General features: G+C 39.8%; 1 protein-coding gene across 1 annotated transcript in view; it reads left to right on the forward strand.

Moving 5' to 3' along the window:
- LOC138737370 (protein lin-28 homolog B-like) overlaps window positions 1-14,868 on the forward strand; it is a 317,579-nt gene that overhangs the window by 226,279 nt on the left and 76,432 nt on the right. The window contains exon 4 of the mRNA XM_069888116.1: window positions 7,027-7,053. Within this exon, the coding sequence (XP_069744217.1) occupies window positions 7,027-7,053 (27 nt within the window). The remainder of the gene's footprint in view (window positions 1-7,026; window positions 7,054-14,868) is intronic.

Consider the following 14,868-nt stretch of genomic DNA (forward strand, 5'->3'; position numbering starts at 1 on the left):
GATTACCTTTCCATCTTTGTGCTGGAATAAAGAGGCACAGACTGCCAAAGTTATGCCATCAGCAAGAGTGAACCAGTTTGATCAGACATTAGTACCAGTTCTGGAGAAGATGAGATCCATTCCTGAAGGTTGAATAATATCAGCATAGGAAGACAACTAAACTGGCAAGACAAACAAGTGGAGAGTCCTTTAACATCAGAAGGTATACTTTGGTCAAAATAAAAGCAGGTCGGAAAGAGGAAATAAGAGATTTTGAGATGACACAAAGATTGGAGGTGGAGTGGACAGTGAGGAAGGCTTTGAAAGCTTGCAGAGGGATCTGAACCTGCTGGAAAATTGGGCTGCATAAGGGCACATGGAATTTAATGCAGAGGAATTCCATTGTGAAAGGTCAAACCAAGGTAGGGCATACACGGTAAATGGTAGGGCACCGAGGAGTGTGGTAGAACAGAGGGGTCTGGGAACACAAATACACAATTCACTGAAAGTGGCATCATATATAGGGTCATAAAGAGAACCTTTGGCACATTCACTTTCATAAATCAGAGTGTTGAGTACAGGAGTTGGGATGTTATAGTAAAGTTGTTTTAGACATTGGTGAGGCCAAATTTGGAATACTGTTTGCAGTTTTGGTCACCTACCTACAGGAAAGATATCAGTAAAATTGAAAAACTACAAAGAAGATTTACAAGGATGTTGCTAGGACTTGAACAACTGAGCTTAAGGGAAGGGTTAAACAGGTTAGGACTTTAGTCCCTGGAGTGCAGAAGAATGTGTGGAGATTTGATAGAAATATACAAAATTATGATGGGTATAGATAGAGTAAATGCAAATTGTCTTTTGCCATTGAGGTTAGGTGAGATACTAACCAGAGGACATGGGTTAAGAGTGAAGGGGGAAAAGTTTAGTTTGAACATTCGGAGGGAATTTCTTCACAGAGAGTGGTGGGACTGTGAAATGAGTTGCCAGAAGAAATGGTGAATGTAGGCTCTATTTTAACATATAATAAAAATTTGGACAGAAGGGGTCTGGAGGGATACAGTATGCAATAGGTGCAGGTCAGGAAACAGGGCACAATAATAGTTTGGCACCAGGCTACAGATTGTGGGAGACTGTGGCAACTGGCTGAAGATGTACCAGCTATTGTAAGATCAAGGGGGTGCTGAGGGCCCTGGAGGGTTCACGATCATGTCTTGAGTTTGGATCCGGAGCTTGGGTTGCAGATGGTTTGGACTGGAGCCCTGGAGGCAGAGCCATGGACTCTGTGTCTCTCGGGAGAACTCTATTTTGCTTTTCTTTCTTTGGACTGTAAGGTGCGCTCGATATTTTCTGCTGATGGCAAATCTTTGCCTTACGGAAGAGTAAAGCAACTTTTGTGCAATATTACTTTTTCTATTTTATTACATAACAATAAAAGAATCTTAAAAGATACAGTATCTATGTATATATACTGCATGCACAAACACATATTTTGTGTGTGTGTGTGTGTGTGTGTGTGTGTGTGTGTGTGTGTGTGAAAGCGAGAGAGAGAGAGAGAGAGAGAAAGTATTAACAAAAATATTTTTGCAAAATGAAAATGCTAGAAATTGATGAGATTATATTTCTCGGTGTCCAGACAGAATTATGGGACTTTATTGGGAGTTGTGCCAAAAATCTAGAGAGTGGCCAGTGTAATTGCAAGTGTCTATAATGGGGAAGATTTTGGAATTTTAACTCCTGCCTGATATATGTAAATATCAGTATAGACTAAAACATGAACAGTTGTGCTGTTCTGTCAGAATAACAAGATAATGGAAAGGTCAATGTGAACCAATGGTTCTGACAAATAGAGAGGAAGGGTTGTTACCAAAGGGTATAAGAGGGCACATATAAGGGAATTGAAGCAGGGAGTAAATGAAGCCCCCTTTCACACGAAAAAATATGAGCTGTGAAATGAGCTGCTAGAGTGGAATTGCCAAATTATGCATTTCTGACAGAGACTATTCTATGTCAGCTATTTGAAAACAGAATAAAATCTTGGTTAATATTTAAGATGGAATAGGTTGGTGTCTGAAACAAAGAAAAATAAAAAGGAAACACAATGAGTTCAAGGCACTAGTGAGATCCCATTTGGAGTATTGTGAGCAGTTTTTGACTCCTCATTTAAGAAAAGATGTGCTAACGTTGGAGAGGGTTCAGAGAAGGGTCACAAAGATGATTCTGTGAGTGAAAGGGTTATCATATGAGGAGCATTTGACAGCTTTGGGCCTGTTGGAATGTCGGAGAATAAGGGGAGATTTCATTGAAACATTTTGGATGTTGAAAGGAGTGGACAGAGTAGATGTAGAAAGATTGTTTCCCATGGTGGGAGAGACTAGGACAAGAGAGCTTGAGGATTGGATTGGTGTCCACTTGGAACAGAAATGCGTAGGAATTTCTTTAGCCAGAGGATGGTAAATCTGTGGAATTTGCTGCACAGGCAGTTGTTGAGACAAGTTATTGAGTGTATTTAAGGCAGAGAATGATAGGTTCTTGATTACTCAAGACATCAAAGGTGAGGGAGAGATGTTTCCTTTGAGTAGATCGAGAAGGCAGGGATGTCCACTGTCACCAGCACTTTTTATACTAGCGATTGATCCACTAGCAGAGCTACTAAGAAGGGATCCAGATTTAAAGGGCTTCAAAGTTAGACAAGAAGAACACAAAATTTGCCGATGATGTACTATTGTACCTATTAGACCCGGTTAAATCTTTGGAAAAATTATAGGGAACATTAGAAAAATATGGAAGAGTATCTGGCTATAAAATAAATATGGACAAAAGCGAGATAATGCCATTGACATATGTAGAATGTGAAAGGTATCAAAAAGGGAGTAAATTTAAATGGAAGACACATGGAATAAAATATCTTGCAATAGCAACTGTCAATAATCTACAGAATCTGTATAAACTAAATTATCTTCCTCTTTTGGGGAAGATAGAAAAAGTCCTGCAGAAATGGAGAGATTTACTGATTATTTTAGTGGGAAGGGTTAATTGTGTCAAAATGAAAGTAATGCCAAGACTACAATAACTTTTCAATCGCTGCCAATTCTGTTACCTAAAAAAAAAAATAATTAAATAATCATATTAGAGAGTTCCTATTGGAATAACAAGGTACCAAGAATTGCACTGGAAAAACTGATGTGGGACTACAGGCTGGAAGGACTTAGACTTCCGGATTTAAAAAAATACTACCTAGCTGCACATGCTAGATATCTCACAGCCCACACCCCCCCCCCAACACCCTTGGATTCAGATGGGAATATACCCAATGAGGGAGGGGGAAGCAAAGGATTTTATCTATAAATGGAGAATCAAATCACTAAAAAAGACAGATAATCCCATACTTATAAATGTGGCAGGAAATCTTTTAACGTATAAGAAAAAAAATAGGGATATCAATAAAGGCTCCACTGTGTAAAAATGTGTTACCGCCTATGAACATAGGCAATAGAATACTGAATATGTGGTATGACAAAGGAATAAGATATATTAAAAACTGTTACACAAAAGACAAAAGTTGTCCTTCAAACAACTAAAATATAAATGCGGAGTCACCAATGGGACATTCTATTCTATTCTTCAGCTAAGATTGTTCCTGAGAGAAAGATGGGGGCCAACATTGACCCCACCTGAAACGAGTGAAATGGAATGAATGGGTTGGATGGGGAATACACCCAACTTTATAACAAAAATGTATTATGCTCTCCAAAGTGAAAGTGCAAAATCAGGTTCACAGAGATCAAGGGAAAGATGGGAGTCAGACTTGGGTGCAGTAATCTCAGAAAGAAGCTGGTCAATGGTGTATGGACAGTATGACATCAATTATTAATGCAAGCTATAGACTAATTCAATATAATTTTCTGCACCTATCATATCTTACTCCACAGAAGTTACATAGATCAAAAGCAGAAAATTCAGAGATGTGTTTCAGATGTGGGACTGAAACAGGAACTTTTCTATATGCTACATGGTCATGCTTGAAGGTGAGGCCATTCTGGAAAGATAGCACAGAAAAACTAACCAGTTTAACAGGAATGGCGCTCACAGCTATATCTACTAGATAATTTTATTTAAATAAATAACAAATTGACCAAATATCAAATCTCATGTATAAAAAGAGCACTGGTGATTGCAAAAAAAAATGTATAGCAATCACATGGAAGTCTGACTCCCCTCTACTTATAGCACGATGGACTGTGGAAATGAACAGCTGTATACCTATGGGAAAAAAAATCATATATAATTTAAAGAACAAATATGATGCTTTTGTAAAGGTATGGCAGCCATACCTGGACCACATAGTGACCCAAATACAATAACAGAAAGCAATATGAATATTGATATTATACATACCCAAAAGTGATTTCTTCAACTATATTCTATGTATTTAAAAGATATGTAAGCTCTGATGGTGTGCAAATCTGTATAGAAGGGGGTGAAGAGAGGGAGGAAATGTTTTGTTTTTGATTTCAGTTGTTGTTTGTAAGAAAAGTTTAATATATGGTGTTATTGAAGATTCTATTATGTATATTTTTGAAAAAATAATTTTTAAAAAAAGGTTGTGGAGAGAGGGCCAGGCAGTGGGGCTTAGTGGGAAAACGGATCAGCTCATGATTAAATGACAGGGCAGACTTGATGGGTTGAATAACCTATTTCTGCTCCTATGTCTTATGGTCTTTATTATTCCCATGGTTCTCCTTAATATCGCAGTACTATACCCAAAACTGACACAACCTCATTGCTTCTCCTTTTAAATCATCTTCCTGTCGTCAATCTCCTTGTTTCATGTACCTTTGGCAATTTCAGAAACACTTATGTGGTTTAGCAAATGATCTGTGATTCTTTCTATAGAAATATATCCTCCTTAACTGTGATAGGAATCTGCTTCATCAATAAGTATTGATTGGGGAAAAAGATATTCCAGTCCATTTTCAGTAAGGACTAAAACCCAATGACTATCTGCTTGCACTGGTGATGCTGTCGCAAAACACCGAATCTAATGACTTGTTCTTGACATCACATCCTGATTCTGATTCTGTCTGTATTTTGTTTATGTGAAATTGGAATTTGCAAAAGACACAGGCACCCTTTAGACCGTTCAGTGGTTAAAGTGGTCTTTGTGACTTACCATCTCTAAGCTTGCCATCACAGCACAGATATTTAATGTAGATGTGTGGGGTATACACGAGAAGACAATGGTTTGGTCTTAATGAGCTTAACCATTCCCATGATTTCTACCAGGAATTCCCTAACATGATTGCAGAGTGCTCTCACTTTTAATGAGAGAAAACTGGAAGGCTTATGAAACACACCACCCATCTATGCGATATGCTAGGGAGCTATGGAGCCTATCCAGTCCTTCCATAGATCCATAGATCATTACAGAACAGAAAACAGTCGCTTTGGCCCTTCTAGTCTGTGTCAAACTATTATTCTCTCTAGTCCCAGTGACCTGCATTCAGTCTATAGCCCTCCATACCCTTTCTATCCGTGTACGTGTCCAAATTTTTCTTAAATGAGCCCGCATTCATCACTTCAGCTGGCAACTCGTTCCACTATGTGTGGTGCCCCTTATGTTCCCCTAAACTTTTCCACTTTCACCCTTAACCCATGTCATTTCGTTTGTATCTCACCTAACCTCAATGTATTTACTCCGTATATAGTCCTCATAATTTTTAAATACCTCTATCAAATCTCACCTCATTCATCTATGCTTCAGGTAATAAAGTCCTAACCCATTTAACCTTTCCCTGTAACTCAGTTTCTGAAATCTGGGCAACATCCTAGTAAATCTTCTCTGCACTCTTTTCTATCTTATTGATATCTTTCTTGCAGTTGACAAAAACTGCACTCAATACTCCAAATTTGGCCTCATCAATGTCTTACACAACTTTACCATAACATCCCAACTCCTGCACTCATTACTTTGATTTATGAAGGCCAACAATATGGCCAAGAGCTTCCTCCAGGTGTGATTGAAAGGATCATTTATAAAACTTTTCTCACAATGGTGACTGTTGTCACAAAGAGTGTCATGACCTCCCAAGATTGGTGAGTGTAAGTTTTTGTTAAGTGTTCTTCCTTCTGTCAGAAAACAGTAGAAATGCTCAACAAGTCAGGAAGTGACTGTTTATCGGTTATACCACAGCGAGAATACTGTGTGAAGTCACCACGTTAGAGGAACAATGAAATTGCAGTGGAGTGGGTATGAAGAGAATTGCCACAATTTTGTTTATACCACAGCCAGAATACTGTGTGAAGTTCAGGTCACCACGTTAGAGGAACAATGAAATTGCACCGGAGTGGGTATGAAGAGAACCGCCACAATTTTGTGTCAGAAGGAGCATTTCAGCTGTGGGGAGTTTTACTGGATATGGTTTTTGTCTGGAGCAGGTAAGGCTGAGGGGGCAGGGCCTAATAAAGATGTACTAAATTGTGAGAGGTGCAGGTAAGCATTATTGTCAGCATGCGCGAGATGTGATAGTTTCTGTGCTACAGAATCTGATGATCCTGTGCAATGAGAGCATGATCATTAATGATAACCTGCATGGGTTTTCCCTGAGTTCTTCAGTTCTCTCCCATCCTCTAAAACATCTGGGATTGTCAGTTAGTTGGATGTAATGGAGTTCCATGGATTTCATTGGCCGGAATTGGTTTCTACGGTGCTGTGAATTTTTTTAAAAAGTTAACACTACAAGGTTCAAATGAACATGTGAAAATAAACTTGCACTGTATACATGTTTTTTTTTGTGAATAGAGTAGATTTTGACTTTTTAAGTATTTTATTTAAAATTTTCATCCATGTAATTAAATATTATGTAAAATCCATGATTAATTAAATTTAAAATGAGAATGATTACATGGTATTAAATCCCTCCTCTTACCCACCCTCCCCTCCCTATTGCCCCCTCCATCTATAAACGTTAAAGATACAATATATAGTTATATAAAGGAATTGCCATATATAAAGAAAAAAATAATGTTAATCTGGATTGTGGAAAGGATTAGCTCACACACTGGTATCTTACTGTATTTATATTAAACAACTTTATGGATGAAGATTATTACAAGTCTTAAGAGGGCAGAAGTACACTTTACATATTTATCTCTAAACTTTGCATATCCAGGCTCCAAACTTGTACTAAAGTTGCATATTTATTTCTCAAATTATATGTGATTTTCTCCAAAGGTATACAACTTTGAATTTCCATTTTCCATACCCAAATTTGCATCAATTTTCAAGTCACTGCAATATATTTCCTTTCCACCACTAAAGCCATTTTAATAAATTTAACTTGATAAAATGATCATTTTAATTCAGGTCTTGTTCCTTCTATATTCCCCAACAAAAATACATTTGGATTTTGTGGAATAACAATACCAATAATCTGTTCTAAAAAATTTCCTAAATCCATCTAAAAAGTTATAAGTTTAGAACATGACCAAGTAGAATGTAAAAAGGTTCTATTTCTTCACCATATCTAAAACATTTATCGGATAAATCTGATTTTATTTTGTGCATTTTTTGTGGTGTTGAATATAATTGATATTAATAATGTTGATGGACAAAATAGGAGAGAAATCCATTTATAAATGGGATTCAAAGTTAATAACTGGTGCAAAGGAGGCACCTGGGCTTAAACCTTTGATTATCATTTGGAACAAGATAAATAATGTAATAGGAACAACAGGAAATCTATCACCTCAAACACTTTTGATTCAAAATAATGTGATACCTTTTATTAAAGATAACCCATTTTTAAATATCTGTTTTCACAATGGTATTAAAAATGTAGAGATTGTTATGAACAAGTCAGTTGATGTTGTTCTAACAGTTAAGAAATAAATATGGGATTACTAGAAATACACTTTTTTGCTATCTTCAATGGAGTGGATATTTGCAGGAAAGATTAGGTCCAACAATGTATTTATCGGCTTGTAATGAGCTGGAGGTTCTTAGCAGGAAAGGTTATACTGAGAAATTTATTTCAGTGATGTATCTTTAATTACAAGCAAGTATTATTTAAAAGTGAAAATTTAAATCTAGACAGAAATGGGAAGTTGATGTAAATATTACAATTGGATGAGAAAAAGTGTCAAGATTGTAAGACAAATATTATAAATGTTACATATAGTTTAGTTTAAGATTTTGACATTTTTAAAAACTCCATTTGAGTTTCTCCAGCAATTCTTTGCTGTTCACTTTGAATTTAATTGAATATACTAGACTCTACATTTGCTTTTCCCTGATCAGCTTCTTCTCCTTCCTTTTATCCAAGTGAAGTCTGCTGAATGCATTGAAGTAAAGCACAAGAATAACTATGCGTTGATGCAACCAGTGCTCTGCTGCAAGATGTTTGTCCGGGTGCCTAGCAGTGTTAAGATAACCTAAGGTGCCATGTATGAGACCACGTGAGGTGGCCTGGGCTACTTTATCGGATCAGACATCAGAGACCAATGAATGCTGTCACTGACAGACGCTGTTGTCAGGCTGTCTTATAACATTGCTGTCCAAGGTTTTCAGAAGGTGCAAATGCTATTATTGGAATGACACCATGATAAGTCATAGACATAGACAGTGACCATTGAAATAAGTTGCTGTTGAAAATGTAATACCATTGCAAGACAGAAGGACAAGCTGCCTTTTATGCCCTTCATTTTGTGAAATGCTGTTATTAGGAGGTCATTGCTGTCTGACACACAAACTCAGGTCCTTGTGTGCTGGAGGAACAAAGGAAACACAGCAATGAAAAATATGTTTCTGAGATATACCTACTTCTATCCTTCTGTGACTCAGAGAAAAATGGATGTAGATATATCTGACTCAGGAGATAGAGGGAGATATATCTGACTCAGGGAAGAATGAGGGGAAATATATCTGACTGAAGCATTGAATTCATTGTTGTGTTTAACCACACATGGACCTGAGTTTGTTAAAGTGATTATTCAGGAATCTGATAGCATTGGGGAAGAAGCTGTCTTTGTACCGTTGAGTGCTTCTTTTTAGGCTCCTGTACCTTTTTCCTGATGGCAGCAGAGTGAAGAGGGGTGGTGGGGTCTTTGAGGATGGAGGCTGCTTTTTTAAGACCCCGCCTCATGTAGATGTCCTTGATGGAGTGAAGTATGGTGCCTGAGATGTCGCAGGCCAAGTTAACAACCCTCTGGAGTTTATTCTTGTCCTGAGAGTTGGCGCCCCCATACCAGGCAGTGATGCAACCAGCCAGAATGCTGTAAAGGTTTACAAGAGTCTTCAGTGACATACTGAATCTCCTTAGATACCTTACAAAGTGTAGCCACTGGCGAGCCTTCTTTGTGATTGCATCAACATGGAGGCTCCAGGACAGATCCTTGGATATGTTCACACACAGGAATTCGAAGTTTTTGGCCCTCTTCACTACTGAGCCCTCAAAGAGGACTGGGTCATGTTTAGGGTGGTCATTTCCAAATGTCCAAAATGGAGGGCATCCCTCTGAGCTGTACGCGTGTGCATGCACATGAACAGGCAGTGTGCACGCGAACAACGGGAAGGTCTGTACTTGCATTTGTGCACGTGTGTATGTGCACACAAAACGTGAACAGCATGGATGGAACACAGCCTCAGAAAACTCTCTCAATGGTGGGGGAGCAGTACAGGTAGCTTACTTAGCTGCCATGAATCTTTGTGCACTGCTGTCACACCTTCCCGTCCCTCCGACGGAAACAGGGGCCTGGTACTCCAATCCATTGTGCATGCTCAGCCAACACACGCATGCATGTGAGAAGAAATATGGCCGCACGTGGCCTATGGACCCCAGGACACCACATTTAACAGTAAATGCCACCTCCCTTGCCCCTTCTGCAAACTAATTTACCCTCCATTTGGGGGGTAGGGCCTACCCCCCCCAAGAAAGTCAAATTACTGTACAGCTTGAGGTGGCTCCAGGCTGAGGGCAGAGTCTTCAATAGCAGGACTGTCTGGCCTAAAATCATACATCTGGCCAGCCTAGTCATGTTCCCCTGAAGTCCACAATCATCTCCTTGTTTTTTCGGACATTGAGTGCAAGGTTGTTGTCATTGCACCATTCAACGAATTGATCTATCTCCCTCCTTTACATTTCCTCATTGTCGTATGTGATTTTGCCGACCATTGTGATGTCATCAGCAAACTTGTGGATAGCATTGGAATTGTGCCTGGCCCCACAGTCACGGATGTATAATGAGTAGAGCAGTGGGCTAAGCATGCATCTTTCAGTCTTTGCAAGTCTTTTCATGGGAATATTCCTTCTGGAAGATTGATTGCATTAAGATGAAGAAGATGTGGCAATGTTCTTGAAGATTTGTAGGAATTTAATTTAATTCAACGATATGTTGCTGGAGCATTTCAAGATTTTAGTTAAAACCACAGAGGGTAGGAAAGAGAAGGAAACGAGTCATAATTCACAAGTTAGCACAGCGGTGGGGCTAGTAGAGATGTGCCTCTCAGTGGCAGTGACCCGGGTTCCATCCTGACCTCTGTCGAGATTGCACATTCTTCCTGTGACCATATGTATCTCCTCCTGGTGCTCCATTTTCATCCCCTATCCCAAAGGCACACTGTTTCGGAGGTTAACTTGGCTGCTGTAAGTTATTTGTAGTGGTAGAATCTGGGAGAAGTTGATGGGAATATGTGGGAGAATAAAATGGGATCAGTGGGGACACAAAAGAAAGAGTGCAAATGCTCGAACCTGGAGCAAAACACAATCTGAACTCAACAACCCGAGGAACATTAGTGGAGAAAAAGAATGGTCAGCGTTTTGGGATGGGATAAGTGTATAATTAATGTTGATGCTACTTGGTGGTCTACATGGATTCAATGGGCTGAAGGTACACTTTTCATGCTGTACATGGTAGATTCCACTCATTCTAAACATCTGCTGTACATGATGCAGACAACCAGACATTGCAAGTTGAGTCATCTTCAGCAATGATAATCTGTTGTGGTGTCTTGAACACTTAAATATTTCTCCCAAATTAGATGCAAGGAAATCACTTGACATCAGGTTGGAGAAAGAGAGTGGTGCCCCAAAGACTTAATAACATGCAGATTTTGTAGAGTATTTGGAATTCTATATTTCCCATAGTAGGATCACAGCTTGATATTCCGTAGTTACTAGATTAGCAGCTACTCTATTAAATTTAACTGATTACCTATTCCAATATATCATAAAGTTTTTCACAGTATATTTCAAAATTGCAAAAGTTCAAATGCATCAGTTCAATCATCAGTTCTGCTTGGAAACATGACTGTTTATCACAACAGTATTTCCTCTTCACATTCCAGTCATTCTGCCCTGATAGTTTAATTGTCCTCAAGTCCTTTTACAATAAAATGTTGTAAGGTAACGCCTTCATTGAACTGATGTCTAGTGTTGATGTTTGTCCAAAAAAGAGATTCTTGCAAATCACAAAAAGTGAGCAAGTGAAAGAAGGAAGCACTTGTATGTAGAGGTTTCAGTTTTTCATTTCATTGTCTTAATTTGACAACAGTACCAGTGTTAAAAATGGTGGCACTACCGGAGCTGCTGTACCGCAGCCCTACCACTGGTACCGACCCAGAGAGAGTGGGGAATGGAGACAATGCATTCCCCCGCAGGGTCCTACTGCCCAATCCAACTGCCGTCGACTCCAGACAGGCTTCAAATGGACTGCTAAAGGAACCTACAGTGGTTTATTTGAAATCCTGTGACCACAGGGTCTGGGCACAAGATTGAGGCACCTGGGTTGCGTAGCAGCCCCGAGGGCTGCAGACACTGGGGGAGCACTAGTAATGGGGAAAACACCCCTCGTTGAGAAGGAGAAGCAAAGGAGGGTGACCATGGTGGCAGACCAGTGAGGGGCTCTGCAATTAAAGGACACATACGGGCGGTGAGCTGTTGGTGACTTGTGGGCAAGGAACCCACACAGGCTGCAGACTGCTGGCGACTTGAGGTCAAAGAGGAGCGCTGGATTAAGTGGAAGCTCTCTGTCTGACTACGGAATAACAAAACTTAAAGAATTTCATGTATGTTACATTCTAAATGTAGTTTTACATGACAATAATGGATCCGTTACTTTTTCCTTTATCAAATGACTCACTGTTGGAGACTGACTCAAACGAACTAGATATTGGAATTAGGATTTGAGAGGATGCTGATGGCTAGAAGGGATCCTGAAGAGCCCTCAGCTCTGAAGGCTTCCTCATCATGTCATAACAGGTGATGCATTTAGGAAGAACAAAGCAGAAGGCTGTGTGCGGGGTTAATGGTCAGTTACTTAAGAGTGTGGATGAACAAGGGGATCTTGGGGTCCAAATTCATACATCCCTCATGGTTGCCACGTAGATTGATAGGTTAGTTAAGAAGACCGATGTGATGTTGGGTTTCATTAATTGAGGGATTGAATTTAAGAGTCAAGAGGTTATATTGCAAATCTCTGTTGGGTCCACACAGAGGATTGTGTTCACTTCTGGTCAGATCATTATATAGGAAGGTTGTGGAAGCTGTGGAGAGGAGATTTACCAGGATGCTGCCTGGATTGGAAAGTAAGTCTTATGAGGCAAGGTTATCAGAGCTGGGACCTCTCTCTTTGGAGCGTAGAAGGATAAAAGGAGACAATAGAGGTCTACAAGATTATGAGCCACGTAGATAGTGTGGAGAGCCAGTGCCTGTTTCCCAGGGCAGGAATTGCAAACACCAGACGACATTTGTTCAAAGTGAAGGGAAGGAAGTTTAGGGGAGACATCAGGGATAAGGTTTTTCCACAGAGAGTTGTGGGTGCCTGGAATGCCTTGCCAGGGATGATGGTGGAGTCTGAAACATTTGGGGTATTTAAGAGATTCTTAGGCACATGGATGGAAGAAACATAGTGGGTTACGGGGTAGGGAGGATTTAGTTTTTTTTTAAAGAATATTTGAGTCAGCACAACATTGAGGGCTAAAGGGCCTGTATAGCATTGTAGTGTTCTCTCTTTTGCATGTCCTTCTATCACTGTAAGAGGCTAATACTAATGGAGAAACTTTGTCCACCTTATGGCAGACTAAAGGCAATCTGGTGTAATATTACCTTTCTGTTTTATTACATGACAATAGTATCTGATCTGATGTCGTCTGCTGCACTCTTGTAGCACACAGACTGAGTATAAAGCTTCTTCATATTCATACAGACAAGCATTAATGGAGAAAAATCCAAACACCGATTCAGTCAGCTGAAGGCAGATTCTCAAGCTGTATGCTCATTGTGAATCACAGCCATGACTCCTTCCTTCAAAATATGTGCAGTATTAATGGAAGAACACAGTAATTTATTTGTGACACAGAATTTCTGATCTCTGTTCAAGACATTTAATAAGATGAGCTGCATCAAAGGGAAATATTCAACGATACTGAGGAAAATTAAATTTGTTTCTCCCTTGAGTTCATTTGGTGAAGTGGGGATTCAGATTTCAGATTTCTTATCAGAGTACCTACATGACATCACATACAACCCTGAGATTCTTTTTTTCTTGCGCGCATGGCAGAATTGCCACTAACTGGTAGTGCAATAGAAAGAAAAACTGTACACAGCGTATACATGTCAACAAATAAAGAACTGTAAACAGATGACAGATATACCGTGTGCAATTCAGAGAGTTTAAAAAAGAAAAGGAAATCAATAAAGTGCACAAATAAAGAGTCCTTAAATGAGTCCCTGATTTAGTTTGTTGTTTAGGAGTCTGATGGTGGAGGGGTTGCAGCTGTTCCTGAACATGGTGATGTGAGTCTTGTGGCACCTAGACCTCTTTACCAATGGCAGCAGTGAGAACAGAGCATGTACTGGGTGGTGAGGGTCTTCGATGATTGCTGCTGCCCTCCAACAGCAGCGTTCCCTGTAGATGTACTCAGTAGTGGGAAGGGTTTTGCCTGTGATGTCCTAGGCTGTGTTCACAACCTTTTGGAGGGATTTACGCTCAGGGGTATCAGTGTCCCCATATCAGTCTGTGATGCAGCCGGTCGGCACACTTTCTACCACACCTCTGTAGAAATTTCCCAAGGTTTCTGGTGTCATACCAAACCTCCACAAACTGCTGAGAAAGTAGACGTGCTGACATGCTTTCTTCAAGATGCAATTGATGTGTTGGGTCCAGGAAAGATCCTCCAAGGTAGTGACTAAAATTTGCTCATCCTCTCCATCTCTGATCCCCCAATAATGACTGGATCATATACCTCTGGCTTTCCTTTCTTGAAGTCAACAATCATCTTGGTTTTGGTGACATTGCTGTTGGTGCACCATTCAGCTAAGTTTTCAATCTCCATCCTGTATACTGACTCATCTCCTTCTTTCATACAATTCATTACTGTGGTATCGTCGGCAAATTTGTAGATAGTGTTATTGTTGTACAGAGTCACACAGTCGTAGGTGGGCTCAATAGCCTAAGAAGAAAGCTCCGTGGTGCTCCTGTACTGATGGAGATTGTGGAGGAGGTTTTCTTACCAATCTTCACTGATTGTGGTCTGGAGGTGAGAAAATCAATGATCCAATTACACAGTGGGGTGTTAACTCCTAGGTCTTGGAGTGAGGGAATGCTGGTGTTAAATGCCGAACTGTAGTGAATAAAGAGCATCCTGATATATGCACCTTCTCAGTCCAAGTGTTCCAGAACTTTGTGTGGAGCCAGTGAAATGGCATCTGCCGTAGACCTGTTACTATGAGAGGTGAACTGAAATGTATCCATGTCACCACTTACATGCTTCAACAACAGCCTCTCAAAACACTTTATCAATGTTGATGTAAAGTACTACAGGTCGATAGTCATTAAGGCAGGTTACTACACTACACTTTACAACAACAGACCTTCACCAATCAGTATTTT

The sequence above is a fragment of the Narcine bancroftii genome, chromosome 6 (assembly GCF_036971445.1).
Source record: "Narcine bancroftii isolate sNarBan1 chromosome 6, sNarBan1.hap1, whole genome shotgun sequence".
In the NCBI taxonomy this organism is placed as follows: domain Eukaryota; kingdom Metazoa; phylum Chordata; class Chondrichthyes; order Torpediniformes; family Narcinidae; genus Narcine; species Narcine bancroftii.